The sequence below is a fragment of the Ptychodera flava genome, chromosome 5, assembly GCF_041260155.1.
Source record: "Ptychodera flava strain L36383 chromosome 5, AS_Pfla_20210202, whole genome shotgun sequence".
Taxonomy (NCBI): domain Eukaryota; kingdom Metazoa; phylum Hemichordata; class Enteropneusta; family Ptychoderidae; genus Ptychodera; species Ptychodera flava.
Genome location: NC_091932.1, coordinates 21,037,324 through 21,060,963, shown reverse-complemented (window position 1 = coordinate 21,060,963; position 23,640 = coordinate 21,037,324). Strand labels below are relative to the sequence as shown.

At 38.0% G+C, this 23,640-nt stretch overlaps 1 protein-coding gene across 1 annotated transcript in view; it reads right to left on the bottom strand.

The window, feature by feature from the left end:
* Positions 1-3,456: 3,456 nt before the first annotated feature.
* The window catches only part of LOC139133227 (uncharacterized), a 56,807-nt gene continuing 36,623 nt past the window's right edge, over positions 3,457-23,640 (bottom strand). Inside the window, exons 8-18 of the mRNA XM_070699717.1 lie at positions 23,333-23,514; positions 22,649-22,805; positions 21,278-21,348; positions 20,749-20,805; positions 19,586-19,669; positions 18,943-19,092; positions 18,528-18,716; positions 16,154-16,263; positions 15,660-15,819; positions 13,535-13,680; positions 3,457-10,030 (exon numbers count right to left, since the gene is read on the bottom strand). Of these exons, the coding sequence (XP_070555818.1) occupies positions 8,029-10,030; positions 13,535-13,680; positions 15,660-15,819; positions 16,154-16,263; positions 18,528-18,716; positions 18,943-19,092; positions 19,586-19,669; positions 20,749-20,805; positions 21,278-21,348; positions 22,649-22,805; positions 23,333-23,514 (3,308 nt within the window). The 3' untranslated portion in view covers positions 3,457-8,028. The remainder of the gene's footprint in view (positions 10,031-13,534; positions 13,681-15,659; positions 15,820-16,153; positions 16,264-18,527; positions 18,717-18,942; positions 19,093-19,585; positions 19,670-20,748; positions 20,806-21,277; positions 21,349-22,648; positions 22,806-23,332; positions 23,515-23,640) is intronic.

Sequence of the window (23,640 nt, the reverse complement as noted above, 5' to 3'; positions counted from 1 at the left end):
GAAATCCAAGATTAATACCCATTCCTAGACCAAAGGTTAGAATCGTTCTTATGGTACTAACTGCATACCTCTTATGCAGCAATACTGCAACCCGTCCCTCAGAGATGAAGATCAATACTATCTTATGACTCTTGGTTTGCCACAAAAGTAATTTTCTGCCTCAGATAGATCCGATGCGCCTCTCCTTCCACGGTACCGTGGACTGCAGAGGGCACATCGGATCTGTTTGAAGCGCCCTCTGCAGTCCACAGCACCGTGGAAGGAGAGGCTGTTGATATGGATGGTCAACCTGTTGGTAAACATGTCCAAAACAATTAATTACATAACAGAGCAAACATTAACGTAACGAAAGTCATCGAATGTGTGTGAATAATTTTAACAGCAACAAAAGAGCTTTCATCGAATCTGCTGCTATGGTCCTATAACATCTGTCATCCGTATAACTATTCGACTTCGCATTGATTTTGTGAACCATACAGCAGCTTGAAAGACCAAGTTGACATTTCAAAATGATTATATATAAGAAATTTTACATCGATCCCATAATGAACAGATTAAAAATAAAAAAGACATCATTAGCTGAAACCTGATAAATTTTTCCCTACCGAAGGACAAAATGCGCCGTATAGAAACTTTGAATTAGTATACTGACTTCTCTTGATGTGCGATGTTACCACGAAACTCGCTGAACAATTTCATGCAATGGATTCCACCACGGGAGTGTAAGGGTTTCCTGTGAGAATATGTCGTCGCATAACGGCACAGATCGCTTGGTAGGGGGCGTTCATATCTGATCGGTTGCACCTACCTCATTTTCGCGAACGGGTCACCGCCTTCAGTTCGAAATTCCCACCCAAGTGGCAAACGACTCTGTTGTTGGACCCAATGTAAGAGTTCCTCATTTCCAATAGATTATCGAAATCCACAGGGTACATCATGGATGCCTCAACTGTAATGTTCGTCAACACGTCCATGTTTTCAGCTGAGGCCGTCCAACCGTCTTGTTGATTTCCAGATTATTTTTAAAGCTATGGTAAACTTTATCAACAGGTACTCGGCCATACCCACAAAGGAACTTCTAGGCATTCATATCAGGCTTTGTGTTTCCGTTATAGTTGTGTTACTCAGGTGGATGACAGGATAAGAGTATCTAATATACGAGGCGTCTTCAAGTCTTTGAAAATAGCACTTCTTTAATCGTGTAGAAAAGGGAAGAACTTATCTCGGCTAATGAAACAGCTGTATTATATGTGGGGATGTGGCATTGTGAGTTTGAATGTGAACTTCATTCCCCGAAAAGATTGCATACGTGAAGCAGATCAAGGAATTCGATCTCCTAAGATAAATTGCCATTCAGTCAAATTGTCACTAGGAACGTCGTCGGCACAGTTTGTCTCTAAATTGTTGCCTCCCCTCATTTCAGTGTCTGTCGCTCATCAAAAGACCGGCGTCCTCGTAATCCTTACCCAAGTACATAGAGTTGACAAACTGATGCGTAACATTTTATCTAGGCTAGGCTGTAATGTAAAATCACGTAAATGCTATGGTGGCTTCCTTTACCATCCCTCCAACATTCCTATTCTCTTTCTTATCAATTATATCATTAAAGATATGCAAACAACAAATATAAGATTCATGTCTTTTCTGTGAAACACTCTAGTTTCAAAACTGATTTGTTTCATCATATTTCACAAACCAAAGATATATGCACTGGCTTGTGACCGCTCTTCTCCTGAAAACCTTAAAGTAAAGTAAGTAAAGAAAAACGGTCATGATCTAAAATAAATAAAAATATGTCAGAGAAAAATATACCATTCTGCTGTCAGATTGAAAAAAACAATCAAGTCTCAGAGAATCATTTCACGTAGTCTCTAGGGTCTACTCTTCAGCAAGAATTATGTTTAGCAGGTCATAATGATAATATAAGAATACATATTTAAACACATCCCATATGAAACACTTCTTTTGTTTTAAAGACCCAAGTACACGTCAAAGCAAAGGCCTTAAGACTCTTAATTGAATTCCTATGGACTTCACAATCGTGCCAAACACTTTTAGAGTCTTGAGTACCTTAGTCAAATCATCGACTCCGGAGATAACCACATATAATTTTAAAGTCGTGCAGGTGATAAATGCTTGTCAATCAAAAATATTAATGTACAAGATCATTTTATAGTAAACATTTGCAACAAAATGAGATGCTCGAGGCTGCTTTACTGCGCCAGTGACTTACTTTTAAGCCCCTTTGGCTGTACATTTTGCACTTTGCTCATCAAAAACATACCATCCAGTCTGTGGAGACATATTGTGGATTCCAGTTATTAAGGTGACTTCAGTTTGTCGCAAATGTGTGAAAAACATTCTGTGGGTTAACATATTCGTTTAAGTTGCTCTTTACTTTCGAACCTTTTTATCGAAAAAATGCAAAATAGAGATAGAGCTAATGGAATCTTAAGAGATATTGTCATCCTCGTTGATAAACTTTTCTGCAGGATACAAAATAAAAGTATGCCTCCTTAACTTCGTAAGAATAAGAAGGGAACCTGCTTGCCGGCTGTACAAGAAGTCACTCAGCTCATTAGCTTCTGTTAAGATGTCCATCTGGTCGATTTTTGTCTACAAAATTTATGATATTTGTTGTCAAACCTGACGCCTTACACTTTACAACTTAATGATAATAGATATCATATCCTCGTATAAATGTAAAAGTAAATGCTAAATTTCGTAAATTCCATGTAAGAACTGCCACCAGATTTAAGCTAAGTAGATACCTAATAAACACTCTCAGATTTTTTTTTTCTCAGTTATAGAAGTCCCAAACCCCAATAAAGTACATATTTACTGAAAGCCTTGATATTACCGTGCACAATACATAGTCATTATTTGCATAATAGTCACGTGACAAGCGTTTTGCTGAACCTTCCAAAAATCGGGTTTTCGTCCCCTTAGCGAACACGCTGCACGGTTTCCGGTTGCAATTTGTGCATTGACAAGTTTTGGTAATACCCTTCAAATCCGTGTCTGGGATTTCCTTCATTTTGCTTTTGGTTTTTTTGTTATCACTATCAAAGGTGTTAGACTGAGGTGCTTTTCACGGAATTAAATTGTCGTGCCATATAATTTGAATGGCGACTCGGTGAAAAAATCGCAGACACTGATTTGAAGGGTATTGCTAAGGCTTGTCAATGCATATATTTCATTCGAAAATCGTCCAGCGTGTTCGCTAAATGGACGAATTTTTGGAAAAGCTTGAAAATGTGTACTGTGCACGGTCGGATTTCCAATATCAGGGCTTTCAGAAAATATATACTTTTATTTGGTTTTGGGACTTCTATAACTGAGAAAAAAATAAAATCTGAAAGTGTCTATAAGGTATCTATCTACCTTAATTTCTTTGGGAGCTGTGTGTGATGAAAGTTCTTCTAAGTTTAAAATAATTGAGGCAGAGACGGTGACTCTATTTCTTCAAATTTTATTGGTACAATACTGTTAAAACCACCACCTGTTGATGCATCATTTGGAGAGTGTGTGACGACCATTTTAAGTTGTGAGCGATGCCCTCTAAGTATACGCATACATCGCGAAGTACACATTCACTTTGGCTGTAATATAGCCGGAGTGTGAGGTACGATGAGAAGCAGTCGCTTATGATAAGTTGTTACTGAATCATACAACGAAGAACCAGAACAATGTCTGAAACACAGGATGACAGGAAAGATGTAACAAGATAGCAATCTGATATGATTGTCAAGGAATTGAGAAATGCCTATTTGGCATAACATCTGTTACGAATTTCCTGCCTTCCATATGATGTGTCAACGTAAATGCTAAAATCAAACGATATTCAACAAGTATGAACAGAAATTCAACAAAAATACAATACAATGTAATATCACAGTTAGTAGAATGAGTAAAAAATCAGCGATTATAACGATTATATTGAGAATATATAGGGTAAGTAATGGCAAGATTGCACAAGTGGCATGCTAAGAAGTGATGACGTCAAAGTTGTGTGTGTACTTATGGAGATTAGGTCAAAGGTTAGGATCCAAAAGGGGCGATAAATTATTTTGGGGTAAGAGTTAAGAATTTGGGCTTGGAAACTTAGGGGGGAATGATTGCAAGGAAGGGTCCCAATTTTCACCTCATTCCCTCTTATTGTGTTATCCGAACTCTATTCACATCTTCTTCAGCTGTCCTTACCTTTGTGTTACAGGAACAGTTCATTAACTATACAGAGAGAGAAAATTTTATTTATCAGTTATTCTATGTTTCATATAGAAACCAATACCGTGTTATTAACTAGTCAGTGCGGCAATAACAAGGCATCTGTGTTATGTGTTGGGCGATTTTGACGTCATCACTTTCTGGCATGCCACTTCTTTATCCTTGCAAGTTTGATGTCCAATATATATTGTACGATATATGAGGTTAATACTAGTGGTTAGGTCTTGTATTCTACAGCGTGCGATGGCTGCCGCAATAGGCGTCGATCGTCCTTGACCCCTAGTGTCAGGCAAAGCGTCTTTGCCGTTATTAGTAACTGGACAGAAATTACAAAGGGGGGGGGGTCGGTGTTTTTCAAAATGACGCTGTGCGAAAAGAGTGACCTTTCAAAAGTGTTTACAAGAAACAAGTTACCCTCCAAAATTTTCCTACTCAAAAAAGAGTGACCCTCCCCCTGTTTGTACAGTCCATGCAAATAATTTCTTAATTGACATATAATTTCTCATTGGCCTTTAGACTTTAAGCGAATACTTTTTAACTTTACAAATAATCTCTTTTATGCAAGAATTCAAATGATTTGATGAAAAAGATCACATTTCACAATAAGTCTGCCAAATATTGGCTATTTAAAATCAAAAGGTACAATGCTGTAATGTTTTAATACCCTCATTAATAGTTTGGCTTGTAATTTTACAAAGAGCACTATTATTGTTTGTCAAGAAAATTATCACAGCCTAAAGCCACTATTGAACAAAATTATACCTGTAAATGCACAGATATAGCAAGTTTTGTCGGGGAGAATTTTTAATAATTTCCCCATAGAATATAATGAGAAATACATAATTGATAGTTTTAGATTCCAATATCATACTTGTTGTGTACACCTGCACTTTCAAACATTCTATTCTGATCAAGTAATTGTCAAACACCTATGAAAGCACAGATTTAATTAGTTTAGTGTCGGATAAAAGCATGCACAGCTTTCTCACAGACTGCTATGTATAATGAATCAACATTTTCCGTGAAATTCCAAATTCAATTTTTTTGTACACATGTGCACTTGTAACCAGCCTATTCTAATAAATTACATTTATTTGAATTATTCAACGTATATAAATGCACGGATATTGCTAGTTTCACATTGGAGAAACATTGTTCGCAGTTTTCTCAATAACGCACATGTATGGTAGATCCAAATTTTTGATGAAATACCAAATTCAAATTTCTTGTACATATGCACTTGTATCGCCCTTTTTAATCAAGTACATTTATGTCAATCATCCAAAATCTAAAAATGCACATATATTGCCAGTTTTATATTGGACAAAATTATTCATAGTTTTCCCACAGACTTCCACATTTGGTGGGTCCAAGTTTTCGGTAAAATTTCAAAATCAAAAAGCTTGTATACGTATGCACTTGTAACCGTCCTATTCTGATCAAGTACATATATATCAATTACTAAACTTCTATTAATGCACAGATATTGCTAGTTTTATACTGCAAAATCATTGTTCATATTCCAAAATCAAATGTCTTGTACACACGTGCATTTTTACCTCCAACTTCTAGCAAAGTAAGGTTACATAAATTATCAAAGATTTATAAAAGTACAGATAGTATATTTTGTTTGGGAAAATTGTTAATAGTTTGCCAAATAGACTTCCATGTATTATTATTTGATGTTTATGGACAAGGCACTACATCGGTCCCACCTTGGCTTCTAATAACTGCGCAAAAACTGGTAACCCTCCAAAAAATCCAGCCCAGTCCCTTATAACTGCATGATAACAGTGTAGAAGTGCCAGCCAATGGTCGTCCCTGCAGAAGGCGATACGTTGCTATGGCTACAGCTTCGTCAGAATCAATGTTATGTTATTTAACACTATTTCAATCTCCACAACATAGGCGTATTAAGCTCATCAAATGTCATCATGAGCGATCATGTACTTTTTTGGCGTTTTTTTCGTCAGTCCGACTATCCATTCCCAGAAACCTCAGAACCATAGAGGTTGTTTAGGTTTGAAAGACAAATGATCTCGATTATTAGCTTTAAAGCGTTTCGCTTCTGGAGAATCGAATAATCTCCGTACTTTATTTTGGCGGACAAGAAAGAAGCTGCATCGTCTGAATATAGCTTCAGGTGTAGCTTCGACTGTCTTGTTGCGAATCGTCGTAAGGTGAGTTGAAATGATGCTGTATATGTTTATCAGGTGCTAGTTCGAGTCAAACCGGCTGGGCATAGGCCACCTGGTCACTGCACAGACAAACAAACATCTTTTTGTACCTCCTTAAAATGTATAGTGTTGCTTTAGAATCGATTCTACTAATTGCAAAAGAAAGGCGTAGTTAACGTTATAAGATTGAAGGGAGCTTGTATCGGCATTTGATATGTTTTGCTGAATGTGTTTTCACCCATTTTTTTTTAATTTTAGAAACGTCTCATTTGCAACTCTAATAGGTTATTCTGAATTCATCACCGTAAACAACAGTGCAAGGAAATCTTATATCGAAACATATTCATGTGATATTCTATAAAGATATGGTGCTTTTTATAATGTTAGGGGTATAAGCAAACATCGGTCAGTGTAGCGTGAGATAGAATATACATATTTAAAAAATCCGAAAAATATATAATGTAGCTATTAAAAATAAAAAGGCATGTAGCAACAATAGGAGCTTATAAGCTGACTTATGTGGAAACATCCACAAAGTTGCCATTGAACTGTCCAATGTCTTTAAAACTTTGAACTTTACCAAGAAAGGAGTTCCACGACCGTTGGAAGCTGACGGTGTAGGTCCAGATGTTGTACTTGATAAAGATTTTAGGACAGAAATAGCCGTGATAATTAGTAACTGAATTTCTAAACCGCTAAACAATAATTGATGTTAGTTCTTTCTATCATTTTATGAGACTGTCTTGCTGCTTATTATTCAATGCCTTAATAACCGCAAAAAATGTGAACTACAAATATACATAATGCAAAGCTAAAGTAATATCAAGGACAAATCGTTCAAGTCGAAAGCCGACGAAAAATGAACGTGTCATTCATACCGATAAGCAGAAATTCGTCAGATATTCAAAGGTCACCATCTTTTTTTAAAAACTTCTAAACGGCATGATTTGATTATTATTTGTATACTTGAGATAAGTGTGTAAGATGTTAAAAATTCCTTTTATGTGACTATATAGGTAAATATACTATTATATCAAAATACTTTTCCGGAAAATGATTATACAAAACTTGTGAACTAATTACCAAGGAATTTCTTTCATCTGCTCCAATACACTTGTTATAATCAACTTTAACGTAGAGTGTCCATGAAAAAAGTCCTAAGTGAATGTACAGAGACTGAAGTTTATTACTAAATTTGCCTTTGTGATAAAAGTAATATTTTCGAACAAATAAAACTGCTTGACATAGTATATGCTTCATTAGGTTGCCTATTATAGGGCTTTATCATTGTTTGGTAAACACGATTGGAATTCATTTGGGAAAATTTGATGGTGAATTAATGTCGATTTAATCTACAAAATATTAATGTCTCATCTGCTTTTCTTTTTATATTACACACTTGTTTTTATGGGTAATTTGCGATATTGCAACATTCAGCTATATGGCACCTACCACTTTTGTGAAATTTGCAAAATATGAAAATCCAATTATCCCAAGTTAGTTCCAAAGGTGTTGTAATTGCTGTAGCTGATTTGGGGTAAAAAGAACTCAATCGCAAACAATATATTGGAAAACACTGGCATCATTCGTGTGCACCATGGGCTGTCTATGCATTAGATTTTTGTCACAGGAAAATTTCCCTTCCATCCTCTTCTATCGGGAAATGAAATTTTGCGTGACGGCTACGTGATGGACTACCCCCTCCACGGGGCACGTTGTTGTCGGAAGGCTTTTTATCGTCACCTTTCTGAGACGTGGCTATCTGAGATTTATCTCGTTTGATTTCTTTGACAACTGCTGCCTTGGCACCATCTTCAAAGATTCTGCCTGGGACGGAGTCTTTGTCACGTTTTTCATGGACAGAAACTGTCTGCACACACGGCTCAGCTTCTGCGTTGGCTGTGGAAGTGGACGAGGCCTCATCGTAATATTGGTCGTCAGTGTAGGGTGTATTTGTACCGGAAATAGACTGGTCGGTATTTTTCTTACCCTGTACTTGCGTTGAAATATCCCTCTCTCGCTCAAGCTGGGTATTCAGCTTTCCAGTTGTGCTACAGCCGTCAACCTGACTCGTCTCTAGGAATCTGGTGTCTACCTTCGCAATACATTCTGATGGAGAATTTTCAATAGAGAGGACCTTTGAAGCTTCCGTGCACTCGCTTTCCATCTCAAAATCCCCGCTTTCGTGAAATTTGTAACCACCTGCTATTGCGTCCCTTATAATATTTGTTTGTTCAGGATCTTCTGAAGATGTAGTATCCATAACAATGTAAACATCTTCGTCATTTTTGGTATGTTCTGAGGACACATTCGCATAGTCGTCAATAGTGGTAAGACCTGCATCGTCGTCGGTTTTCCATCTTTGGTCCTCTGAATGTCCATCTGATGGTACCATGTAGCCCTGGTCGTCATAAACTGCGTCTTCGTTACCACAACTGTCGGCAACGTCTTTAGAAATATGGCCCGAAATAGCCTGCCCACCGTCCTTGTCAGGACTTGCCGGAAGTGTTTTTTCTTCATTGAAAGATTGGGCAATTTTACTCACGCTGGGTGTGGAGCGTGGTGCGCTGTACTCTGTGTTTTCTTGCTGTGCCTTCTTGCCTTCAGCATCACTGTCATCTGTAACGTCGTTGGTTTTCCATCTTTGGTCCTCTGAATGTCCATCTGTTGGTACAATGTACCCATGGTCGTCATAAACTGCGTCTTCGTTACCACAACTGTCGGCAACGTCTTTAAAAATATGGCCCGAAATCGCCTGCCCACCGTCCTTGTCAGGTGTTGCTGGAAGTGGTTTGTCAGCATTGAAAGATTGGGCGATTTTACTCACGCTGGGTGTGGAGCGTGGTGCGCTGTACTCTGTGTTTTCTTGATGTACCTTCTTGCCTTCTGCATCACTGTCATAGAGGGCCCCACACTTGCCTCCTGCCAAGCATTCCCGCACCGAAGAAGTTTCAACGTCTTCACTAGGCGATGCTGAAAACGTTGCATCTCCTATTTCGGCATATTCAACATCATCCGGTACATCTGACGCTGGTAGGTCGTACACGTCGCTGTCGGCAATTTCGTTTCGTTTTGAGAAAGCACTCTCTGGTTCATCAAACCAGTATCTACTCCTACCTACGTCATATGTATGAATATTTGGAGATGAAACTGACCTACTCCCCATTCCTTGGTATTGATCCGGATTTTCATAGTACGAAAATTCATTCTCTTCCAAAGTGTGAAGATCCATGCTTGTGATGACTTTTGGTAAAAGGGGTTTATTCTTCTTTTTTCTCAAGGCACCTTTCATGTTCTCACCTTTCTTTCCGACCACACTCGAATTGGCATTGTAGTACTGGTCAACAGACATTTTCAGCGGCGCATTACCAGGGGGTAAGCGAGTGACACATCTAAATTTCTGTCTCGATGCATAAGTGTTGTATATTTCACTATTCTGCGTGTAATAAATATGATCTTTATTATTTTGGTCTTCTATGTTACCAAAACTGTAGTAGTCATACAGATCTGCGTCTTCTTGTTCGATGGTTTCGAAGATGTCAACGACTGATAATTTACGTTTCTCTGGAGAGTATTGGCTAACTTCAGCAACGTCCTTGACGGTTGGCTGAATCGTATCCAACGATCTAGAGAAAGTAAATAACTATGTCACTGCTTAATATGTCATAAAAAATTTAGAGAATTTTTTGCACGGCTTCATCCTGACGAAGTTTACCATAAAATTTAGTTCCACAAACTCTTTGTAGCACAAATTACTTGACATTGCAAGATACGATAGTAACATCGTAAGCACATATACTGTCATCATTATACATTTAGGAAAATTACTACTTTATGTCAAAACGATACCATACAGAAAAGAAATGTGCACGTGACATCAGAAGTTTATCGAAGCTTATCTGCCATCCCGATGAGAAGCTACTGCAGAGCTGAGATGTGTAGGATATACAGATTGAATCGATCTCAGTATGTATAACAGGGCTTGGCGTTCTCATGAATACCATCAATACTAAAGAAGGGCAAATAAATTGGCCTTTAGATCAGATTTTCCCTTGAGGTTGATCGAGTCACTGGCTGCATCTAATTTATGTTCTCTACGACATGCGCGTCCACTGTAAAGCTAGGTCGTACTGGCTGTACCTGTGCCCATAACGATACATCCTGGTGACGTTTAATGTAAATATTAGTCGTGATATTTTAAGGTAAACGTAGAGATATGCACGATAAACGTCATCGGTTATGGAGCGTTCCCGGACTATATTTTCCAGTTGATAGTAAAAACGTAAAACAAAATTGCTGCCGCTGTCCACCTATATACGATGCGATGTTGCCGGCATAAACACTTGGAGGGCTTTGTGAAAAATGATAAATAGGGTAGCAAAATACGGGAATCATGTCTTTTGAAGTTATCACGCGGTTATCCGGTTTATGTTCATTGATTTAATAGACAAGCTTTTAAGTTCTTGTTCGGTAATGATTATAATAACATTTTTTTTCCATAAGACGTTCTTCCCGTGCGACTGCCTCTGTATTCCGGTGTTTATTCTTTTGCTGTTGATGGAGATAATTAGATCTCATTCCTCAATATTTTCCTTCGTTTGGCTACAGACAAATAGAAGAAACAGACTGGCAACGCGGCATGGCTTTTGTTCCATGGTCGTCTCGGTAGACTATGGCCTTTTCATATTAAAATGAGCTTCACAGGTGTTAGATTTTTTGAGACCTTTGTTCGTGGTGATAATTGCACGAGATTATGCAAAAAGTACGACGAGATGGCATCGTATTGCCAGTCGCGTAGCAACGATACTTACTTTGTGAGCTCTCAGGGTAGAAACACTGCTTCACGCCAATCAAAACATAACACGCCCGCAGTTTCATAAACACGTCCTTCTATGACCAACTTTTAATAGACGATATGACTGACCGTAAACTATTGAGTAAAACCAGAGAGTATCGATAGAAGATTTTCAAATTTGGTTGAAACACACTCATTATATATTCATAAAAATGTGAGAGGAATATTTGAAATGGTAAACTCGCTTTCCCTAAGCTCAAACTTTCCCGTTTTTGCCAGCACGCCGATTCCACTCAGCACCACATGACAACAATAACACAACTTTGCCGAACATACTTTCGCTTAAAAATTGGCGAAAATCCGGAAACTACCGGCATGGTCGGCACTCTTTGGAAAAACGAGGCGAGAGCTACCTGAGGCGAGGCAAACATGGATGACTTACGTAACCGCTTCACGCCTTGAACAATACCCGTTGCGAGTCTGTTTCTATTTGTCTGTGGTTTGGCGAAAGAAAACACGAGTGACCTAACGACCATATCACCACGAGTCGAAGACGAGTGGTGACGTGGTCATTACGCCACGAGTATTTTCCAAGCCGAGCGAAGAAAAATTTGGAAATAATACACTTATCATATGCACAAGCCAAGAATTCGTTATTTGTTGCGAATTAAAAGGAGTTTTCCTCAACAATTCCGTGTTTAAACTTCTGAACTACTTTGAAATAATATCAATACGCCATACGCGAGTTGTCAATCATTTCTAGTCGTCGGTCGCGTTTCCGTGTTTGTACTTCTGAACTACTTTGGAATAATATCAATACGCCATGGGCGAGTTGTCAATCATTTCTAGTCGTCGGTCGCTTCAGCGAGGAACACAGCGTTTACGTTTCTGTACGGAGCAAATGCCAGATTATCTCACATAGTTACGTATCTTTCGCGAAGTTATACAGGATTTCAAAGAAGGCATAGGCCTGGAAATTTGTCTCAGACAAATTTGCGTTATTTTTTGAGAACAAAAATCGACTGAATCTAAACGGCGAAAAACACTGTGCAACGTCGCGCCAGACCATACCCGGTTGCAAAGCTGACAGGTTCGTTGTTTCCGAATATTACACACGTAATTCCTTAGGCGTATACAAGCATTATACCCTTGTGTTTTCGTAGTTCTCGTTATTATTATCGTGGGCTATGAGGCCAGCGTGCGGTCTTGGTGGGCATTTGACTTATTGGAATGTAAAGCCCATGTCTACCGCATGAAAGTACTCTGTGTGTCGAAAGTTCAGGCGGCGGTGGGGTCTATATACTGATGTGAACCCCAATATTGGCGACAAAACTAAAACAGGACTCAAACTTTACTAAGTCGATGTATTTTTCAGACTCTAAATAAATAATGACTGATTTTGACAAATTTTCACGTCAGACAAAGTTTGATCGCAGGAGAAATACAGACCACCATGTTGTTTGTTTACATCGAGGAGCACATCGATGACCGACGCAAAAAAGTTCCGACGCTCAGAAACATTTCCAGATGCCGAAAAAAGTAAAACCTAAAAATTTAAGGTTTTTTCTATCATTTGTAGAATTCTTGGCACGGGTATTGGATAAATTGGTTTTTAGCCTGTTCCTGTTATATCAGTATTCGTTCATTTGTGCTCCGTCAGACGCGAGATGTAGTCGCGTGTCTAATGCAACATAAGGCCAAAAATTAAATTGCGCTGTTCCGATAACATGCTCTTCTAAATTAGGGTAGGTAGCTCGATAGGTTTTGTTTTCAAACTATTTTTTATTGTCAAATGCGCATTTTCAGGGGTTCACACCCTGTAGCTATTAACAGTTCCATCACCACATTGGATTACTGGTTAACGTGTATGTTTGTTTAAATGTCAAAGAAACTGAACTAGCTGAATCATAATTCTTTGACAGTAAATTGTACTTTTAAAGCACAGTCCGGTTTCATTGTCAGACCTGCTTGTCTTCGGTGGTGCACGGTTACGTCCATGGGTAATGCAAATTGTCTGTCGCCCGCCATTAGAACTTGAAATGTATCAACGGTTTTCTTGGCTCTCGTAATTCCTCAACTTTCGCAGTCGCTCAAAATAAAAGTGAATCACGGTTACTGAGTGAATGTATTTCCCGTTGAAGTTCACTGTAGCGTCGCCAACTTGGATATTTATCTGCTGGATTCCCAAACCACGGCCCAGCTGCAATACTGGCAAACTGAACTCGAGTGGAGTGTTTTCACATTGAGGAAAAACCAATCCATCTAGCTATCAGTGTGTGATTGTGATGTGTGTATGTGTCTGTGTGTAAAGTTCAGGAACGAGCAGAATTCATACCTGTCCCCAAGGCATTGTTCAATCACAGGAAAAGATGGCCGCCTACACCTTTCGTCGATCCAGCATTTCTTCATAAGAATATACAGCCAGTCAGGGCACCCCGGCGGTTGTAATTGGTGCTCCCGTCTGTTTAAAGCCTTTGGAATCTACGACAAGAAATGAACACTCTCACAGTGCTTTTGAACTAAGGTATCAAATGCGCATATTCAACAAGTATTGTAATGAGAGTACTCCTTGTGTACACAATTTCGTCGGTGATGCAATATTTTATTGTGCATTGCAATCGTATTGCAGGCAGGGTATACCATCTTCTGTCAAGGATTTGAGAGATTTTTACAAATCACTACCATCAATTATCTACATTGCAGTTCTTGCAAACATCAAAAAGTACCTGACCTCCCCCATTCCAATTTTCGAAAACAGGGTGACCCCGTACATGAGTGAGCCACTGACCCCCTATTGAACATTTCATCATCGATGATGGGTGGTACCCACAAAATCAAAATTATAATCAAACTGAGTCAAAAGATCAGAGTTAGAGGATGATGCCATCCAACACATTAGCACATAACCTGTGGTTAAAAAAACTGTGATTGTTTGGGAACTCCTACAGGGTTCGATGCCACTAAGGCAGCCATGGTGTGATGTACACCTCAGTCTATTATAGAAATGTTGGAACATCGCTGTTCAAACAACTCCCACTTACGTTTCAGACACCGTGCATGGGCACTACCTTAACATGAATGTAACACAGTACAAACAAAATCACTTGCACTAACGCGCATTGAAGTAGGTGTATTTCGCAATGTGTAAACATGAGCTTGTTTGTATGGCATCACGTGATCAATTGGGCGTACTGGGCATGTGGATCAAAGAGCGGCATTTTTGGTCCGGAATAGAACCATTAGGAAAATGTGATGAAGTGTGTTCCTCCTCCATAAAATACGCTGATGGTAATAACATGATGACAGTCCACTATCCTGTACAGGTAGATCGGCCTAGTGTAACTAGAGACAAGACACAGGCAGAGAGAAAAAGAAGGGTCAGTATCGATCTATTGACCTAAGTAGGTTGTTTCCGATTTTCTGGTTGATGATGACGTAAAGATTGTGGGGAACCTTTCAGAAAGTGATGGCTTAGACAGTGATGGCTTACTTTGCTTTTATTTGGAAACTTGAGGAAGAGATCATTTCCCTGACGAAAGGGGAGACACCATAGGAACAATTAAAGATCCAGGTACAACCAACAGAGAAAATCGAGATTCCAACAAGCAACCTGTCATTAGGTTGGCTTTACCAGTTGAATATACCAAACCATGATAAAAAGTTTGATTCCTTCCAGCCCGGAGCAAATACCCACCCTAAAAAGGATTTTTTTATGGAACAAAAGCAAATACGTCCTGGACAGAGAAGGTCAACTGTGACGCCTCCACAAAACAAACTTCGTGATGGTAGTAGATCTGACGGTATCAGATAAGAAACTTTGACAGTGCCGCTATTCACCTTGTATGTTGAATAAGCCTATAGTGAGCACGCAAATGTAAATCACAATCCCAACAGCTCAAAAGATGGGTTGACTGCACAATCTTAGCCAAAGCCAATCAAAAATTAATACTAGAATATAGGACAAGTGACGAGACAAAAACCTTAGCAAAGCCAACAGTTTAGATCCACGTGAGGATAAACGTAGGTTGCAAAGATGGAGATTGAATATTCAGAAAGCATAAACAATGTGTGGTGTAACCGTATATAAGTAAATGAAGGAAAGATATTATAATCTTTGGTGTCCAGATGCACTTGATAATTATGACCAATTGAAAATGTTTAAGCGTTTTAAATCAACGTAGTAAACAGGTCTGCCTGTTGGAATCTCCCGTGATATTACACAGTTGGGAGCCCTAATAAGCTGTGGAATTTTCTCGTTATGTACTCAATTGTGTTACCTGCTATTTGTTTAGCCAAAGATAGAATTTGATAGAAGGTTAATTTTTTGCTTCAAGTACGCTGAGAACAATTCTAGATGGGTTTTACAGGCGTAGCTAATGGTCTTACGTCTAATACATATCACATAAACGGATTTTTATTTAATTATGACTATGTAGAAGGTTATTGATTATTATGCTAACCTCATTCTTTGGTGTTTGTGGATAGGGTACCAACATCTCGACTTGGAATACGTCATTGTCAGCTGAATAAGCATTGAAAACTTCCCATGCTGTTTGCCCAAACATAAACACGTCAGAAGCCTGGGAGTACATTCCACATTTTACAACTTCCCAAGGGGCCCTGAAATAGTTAAAAACGTTTGTCATGAATAATTGCTATTAGTCTTTTCCAACTTCCAGACAGAGTATTTTGTTTCATGAGAATCCTTTGTCAGTATAGCTCGCAATAAATATTTTTTTACATGAGGGATAAGATGGTATCAATGAATGTAATTTAGATTGTCAATTACTTCAAATACTCTTAATTTCAAAATAACATTACGAGTATTTAATTTGTGCGGGTTTAAAAACACATCGTCCTTCCATGCTTCACGATTTGTCTTCAGTTGATGGTATTTATGATCAGTTCAACGAAACCTGATCAGTATGTTTGGCATTGTCTACATGATTCATACCATCTTAACTGGTCCTCGGGCATTTTTCTGAGTTTCACGCTGTCCTTAAGACCTCCATCATAAATACCGACTTCCAGGAGGCATGCACGTCCAAGCCTACCAAGTCTAACCTACATATTTGAAGGAATAAATGAACTACTGGTTAATTTCGAGGTAAAGTATTCAATGGGTAGTCTGTGATTGAATTGTTCGATGAAAGATTGGCAAAATGACTTTGAGGTAAAACTTTTTACCTTCATCGGTAATGTATTTGGTAATATTAAAATTGATTGTAAGATTGTGTTCAAAAACAGGAGCTTAAACAGTGCAAATGATTGAAATGGAAACTTGATGAACTAATGTTGTTCATTTTTGAAGCACCGTAATAAACCAATACAGAACAACTAATCGTTGATGAAACAGTCCCCACTTGTTAATGGGTACTTTGATTGCAAGTTCTTGGCGAGGATAGAGTCCTGTTTATTAATTGGGTCTGTGACTGAAGATGAGTTCCATGGTGCTGAAAACGATAAACCAATATGGACTGCCACCGTAATTACAAAAGGTCATTAAATAAGTCAATAATTAATCGACATGATGTTGCAAAATATTTGTGCATTGTATTATAGCACTGAAAGATTATCTGCTGTACCACATTTCATAAACGATACCACTAAGTGTCAATGAACTGGATTACAGAAATGTGCGATCAACATCTGTACCAAGTTTCATGAAATTTGTATGAGCCATTTCTTGACACGTCAGCCTAATTGTGAGAAGCATTAAATTATGCAAATCAGCAGTAAATTGACATAATACTACTTGACATGTTTGCATGTCATAACACTGCCGGAAGATCGACATCTGTACCACGTTTCCTCAAAATTCATATTTCTAAACAAATCATGCAAATTATGAGAATTCATCAAATATGCAAATTAGCAATCAATTGAGACGATACTGCTTAATATCTTTGCACAGTACTACAATACTGAAAGATCAACATCTGTATCAAGTATCATAAAATTTGATGAGGAATTTCTTGACATAGCTCACTAATTAGGAAATTCATTAAATATGCAAATTGGCAATCAATTCGAATGAAACTGATAAATGTTTTAAATCAAATTTTAGGCAATGTGAGCTCAACATCTGTACCAAGTGTCGTGAAATTTGATCAACCTTTTCTTGACATATCAGCCTAATTACAAAAAATTCACATATCTATACACACCATTAAACTCATAAAAATCAGTATCTGTTCCACGTGTCAAGAAAATGATTCAGCTTTTCTTGACGTATCACATTAATTATGAAAGGTCATCAAATATGCAAATTAGCAATTAATTGACACGACACTGCTTAATATCTTCATACAGTATTACAGTAATGAGAGAACAACATCTGTACTACGTTTTATAAAATTTGAAGCAGTAATTTTAGACACACCACCCTAATTACAAAATTCATCAAATATGCAAATTAGCAATTAATTGATGCAATACTGACACATCCCATTGTGTGCTATCAGAGCTCTGTGTAAAGAATATATTTGCAAAGTTTCAACAAATTAAGTGCAGTCGTGCGGTCTAGAAACACAGGTTTCAAAAAGTTATTGTCAATGACAATATACCCGCATGTTAATAAATTGGCTGTCACAAGGCCTCATTTGATCGGATCACAAAACAAATCGACGTGCACATGTATAACATAAGGTGTATCTCTGTACTAACTTTGAATAAAATCGTTCCAGGCATCTCTGAGCTTTCTGTGTAAATGGACGGACAGAAGGACATGACCAAATTTATAAGTCCCCCGGACGGTGTCCGTCGGGACTAACAAAACGTGAAACAAAACTGTAGTCCGGCAAAACTGCGTATTTACTGTACAAGCAAAATTGAAATATAGGTACTTTCTCACACCCATATATCACACGAAACTGACCATGTCAGAATCGATACCCAATTTCTCAACATCCAAAATGAATGACACAGAATAACGTAGCCAGTCAATATATGTATTTGATACAAGTTCAAATATTATGTTAGACATAGTTTACGCATAAATCGATCTTGCATTTTTTTTCAGCAGTAGAGGGGATGGTGATCACTCTTTTACTTTTCAGATAAAAATGTGACATGTGTTTTAAGATATGCAGCCTGTCACCGCCCAAGCGGACGGAAGACATTGAGGTGCATAAAATAATTGAGTTGAAAAGGGTACTTTAATTCTTTTGAGGTTGTCGTGCGGACTTAAAACACTAGAGAAGCTTGTCTTAATTCTTCACCCCATGCTGCAGTGAAAATGCCCTTGCTTCTATACAGACACTGAATTACGGTCAATCTTTAATCCCTCCAATACTATTGGCCCCAGATATAATTGATTTGAATATTACCTGACCCTCGGGAGCGATGTACACGTGCGAAGCTCTGAGATCGCAATGAATCAGACCTACTTCCTCTGAATGAAGATATGCCATAGCAGTAGTAACTTGCTGCAAGTAAGTTATGAGTCCATCCACACTTACATTTCTCTTCAGAGCGACACTCAGCAGGTTGTTTGTAATGTCGTAAAACTCTGATTTCTGAAACAAAATCAGTGATGAGAGACTGTGGGACACTTTACCTGGTTCGTCACGTTACCAATGAATCTTCAACAGGTTTCTGTTCACAATGAGTGAAACTACCTCACTGTTATTCTATGTCTAGTACATAAAAAGGCAGGACGTTTTACAGAGTAACGGAGTGCTAGGCCGGTTTCGGGGAAATAATTAACATGTATCGGCAGAAACGTATCTTAAAATTACAAACCTGTATAATATGGTCATCTCGTAGGTCAAAGTCAATGACGCGACAAATATTGAGGTGTGTCAAATGTTTCAAACATTCCATCTCATCACGACTTCTACCATGCGGGAAAAGTGAACGCAATAATTTTTCCTCAAGATACAAAGGTTTATCCTAGAAAAGGGATAGATAGGTTCTTCTGAGGTAAATATGGCACCTTGGGAGAATTGCATAGAATTGTCATTACGATATATATATATATATATATATATATATATATATATATATATATATATATATATATATATATATATATATATATATATATATATAATAATACAGAAGGTTAAAATTTTCTCTTTGAGCAATTTCTCACTAAAACCACCTGCTCGAAATTCCTAGTGTCTCCTGTTTATGCCATCTTTACTTGAATTATCAAGAAAACTTATTGGCTAAATGGATATGAAAGAATATGTTTGTTCTCTCAATGTCTAGTATCCTTTACTAATTCGCATTTTGCAAATCTACATATAACAAAGTTGGGTCACTTCTTTCCCATCACCACTAGATTGCTAGTTATTTGCCTCTTTCATAATCATAACCATGAACACACAGACATGCAGCCTATAAAAGACTCAATTTGATAAATATGTAATATCACTTGTACCTTCGGGAAGTCAGCAAAAGCACCCCTTGGAGGACTTTGTTGATCGGAATTAATTATTTCACCAGGTTCACATGGTAAAGTGTTCTGACAAAAAGAATAGATAATTGTTCGAAAGTAATGTTTAGCAATTTTCGAACAAATAAACGGTATATAGAAGACACAGATATGATGTTTCCGGCAGGGCATTTGTGCACTATAATTGTTGAGTTTGTGAGACAGTAATAAAATATTGTTGTTCTAGAACTTCTTATGACTTAACCAAAGACACGGGTTAAACTAGACTGCCGACAGTCCCTCAAGCCTTTTCTATCTATTATTGATGTATGGGGACATACAAAAGCGTAACACCGAAGGTGTGAGCCGGGAATGTCGCAGACGCAGGGACTGTCCTAATTTGCAGGACTTGGCTTGCTATTAATTATTCATGAGATATGACGTCGAGAACAGGGCAGAGGCAGTATAACCGTCAATAACTTGTTTCTGATAGTCTTAGCAGCACGAATATCAGAGTTTCTCCAAGTACGTGGTCAAGCTCCATCGCAGTCGCCATGTTGTGTTGTTGCACTGTTTGCAGCTTACTATGCCGTGACCGGCTGACGGACGGTCCGCTTCACCTGTCAATCATTTCTTCTGCGTCAGGTACAACAGGATTTTACCCCGTTGTTGACGTTGAGGGCGCAGCGGATGAGGACAGTCCTTTGTGCTTTCCCAACTCGCGCTGTCGGAGCTTGCGAATGTTACGTATGTGCGAGAGACTACATCAATAATAGACAGAAAAAGGCACAAAGGACTGTCTACAGTTTAGGGGTAAGCGGTTGTTGGCTTATATACCCATACAATTTAACATGTTAATTCATTTTATAAATTGTTTCGCTCCTTCAAGATGAAATAATGCAACAGAGGAATACTATAGTGGGATAAGGATTTAAGTTTTTTGCATTCCACCTTCTATGTAGACTACAGTATACCTATTTTGCAAAAACTTAAATTCGCTCCCTTAGAAGTAAAGTAGTTTTACATCGACTCTAACAAGATGCCTAAAATAATTCGTGAATTAAAAAAGCGACTTGACTCAAATATAAGAAATTCTATAATGCCAGGATGATAATAACTCTTAGACATTTAGAGGTAGGGTTTTTAATGCTTGCTAATGTCGAACTCACCTTAGTATTCAAAGTCTTTGATGTCTCACGTACATATTTAATTCCTTCTGGAATACCCTGTAACACACAAATAAAAGCTTGCTTTTTATTTTCAAATAAAATATGATTTCAGTAGGACATTGAATTTGAGTAAGGCAAGACCTCACGAATTTTCAGCTTCCTTCTGTGTTTCAACAAATGGATGTTTACATTGAATAAACATCATATGTAACATGCAATGCATTAATTACTCGTTCTGAAACTTCTGACATTTCATATAACTAAATATCATTTTCCTTACAGCTTTTTTCTATGGGTTAGACTGTGTCATTCATTGAACAAATGATATATTTGTTAATTTCTGATTTTGGGAGGTGTATATTTCCACGGTGCACCCATACATATACACATATAGTATGCAAATGCCTTCGGATGAGTTTATGAACTCTTAATAATTTTAAAAGATTCTCGTAAGATAAGAGACTTTAAAATGTCTGGTATCCATACAATCCGCAAAAAATAGTTAATATAAAAAGCAAAGATATCTTACTCTGTCTGGCTCAGCAGGCTGATGGCGGTCCCTCACGGGTGGTGGGTGTGTTTTTGGAACTTCTGTGGGGTCTTTTCATATCAATGTGCATCAACATGGAAGAAAACAAATTTGAGATAATGCTTGGTTCAGACACAGAATAGCTATACCACCTTTTGCAATACTAGGTAACATATTCATGACACCTTGGTGTCTTAGGTTGAATCTTTCAGATCGCTTGACAATCTACACCGTCACAGAATCCTGATGACACATGGCAGAAAGCCGTCGGTTCATTTCCCATACGACAATAATACACCAGTTGCCACTTTACCGTTGATGAAGCCCAGTTGATACAAACTGAGATTCTGTTTGTATGAAAGAAAAACAGTGGCGGTCTGTGTAATCAATGTAAGTTTCACTATCGGTACCCCACTGTCAGGATTGAGATAACGTTCTAATAAGGCAGATGTCTGAGTAATTGGCACACCAAATCAGCTGAGCAGTTTGCTATATGACCTGGCGTTTACCTAAATAAGTCTGTTTTATTGTCTTAAGACTGATAAGGAATCATCCAAACTCAGCTGGCAGCTCCTCCTCTGAGTAAACTGATATGCTAACATTGTATACAGGAAAGTTTTGAAAGGGGGAATAAAATATTGTAGAGTGTAAAACATGATCTGTTGTTGTGATTTTGCGTCGTGTATTTTCTTTGGTATCTGAATTATAACTACAATAAAAACTCTGTTTTACATTCATCAATATTATATCCCCCTTCAAAGCTCTCCAATGAACTGAGTGCTAGTCAAAATGATTTGTTAAGTTCTATATCGGAATTTCAGGACAATTGTGTCCACGGAGTGCCGATAGTAGAATCATTATCACGTCTAATACATCGTTGAGTAACTGTTTTATCACCTTTCTGTAGACAGAATTTCTGCTTGAATCAGACAGTCTTAATCAATAGTAAAGTAGCCATAGGTGTATATTGAAATGAATAATCATGCAGTTTTGTGAAAACCATGACGAGTACCCTTAGCTTACGGTAATCAATCTACATGCGAACTATCCTCTATGCCCCTCCGTCGACTTTATGAAACCCATTACAAGTTCTAACTAACTGATATACAAACTGATCAAAATGAATTCAATGAGTAATGGCTAATATAGTTTCGAATATTTAGATTACATGTTGTTCCGATCGTCACAGGTGACCATTGTTAACTACTGCGGCAGCGAATATGACAATTAGATAGTTCAACATAACAGTCTCTATGCTTTGACTGCGTTATTATTAACCACTATGTAGACTTCTCCATTCGTTACTGGGAGGGCGATTCTGAGAAATCCTGGTACAGAAAGAAAATACATTGACATCGGGCCTAGCCTTACCCAACTTGCGACACTGAGAGGAGAACTCCTTGATAAAATCGTTAAGATGCTGTAATGTCTTCCGTCTATCGGGGCGTGTCATAAGGCATCCAAGGATGATGGCAAAAAGTTGTTCGGGTATACATGCAGGTTGTTTGATGCGAGTTCCCCATAAAACCTAATAGCAAACGAATTTTTCAATTAATTTTAAGGTTGCAATGACACACATTCCGTCAACAATGTTCTATAATTTATTTGTGTTAGTGTGTTACGCTTGTGGTTAAAAGTAGATTCTGAGCAAGTGGGACGAATAACTTTGTAAACAAAAGTCAATGTCATAACTCTAGCTTTAAACCCTTTATTCAAAGCCACTTTCTCACTTTCGACCGTAAAATGTAATATCAACACAAACTCTTACCACCATACAGGTTGCAATTTCACTGACACAACAGAAGACTTCGACAAGGAGTTTTACTTTGTCTTCGAAGTGAAGAGATATTATAAACAATTTAATAGCCATATTTTGTGCTCATCAACCCTTTAAATGTATTAAAAAACTATGTCCGTTTATAAATGACAGGAGATTCTCTGTCAGAAACTATTTGCTTGTTGTTGTTTTTAAAACAAGCAATGGCATTTTGGTGCAACAATGCTGTGGCATTTCAAAGTCATACTTTGACCCTCCTGATTTTTATCTAAACATACCTGCTGAATTACTTCCTCTGATGTCATCCCGTACAGCTCGGTGTATGGTTGACATCCATGAGTCAATACTTCATATAGAGTACATGCCAACATCCATACATCAGATTTTCTCGAGTATTCATATGGCTCCATGACAGATTCCGGTGCACTCCAACGTCTTGGTATTTGGTCATTCTTTGTGCCTGCAATCAAAGTAATGTTTTGAAATAATATCAAGCCACAGTGTCTGGGAAACTGCTTAGGAAAGCCATTCTCAGCTTCCGGGGTTCTAAACAACGAGGTACACCATATGCTCGTATTTGGCACCT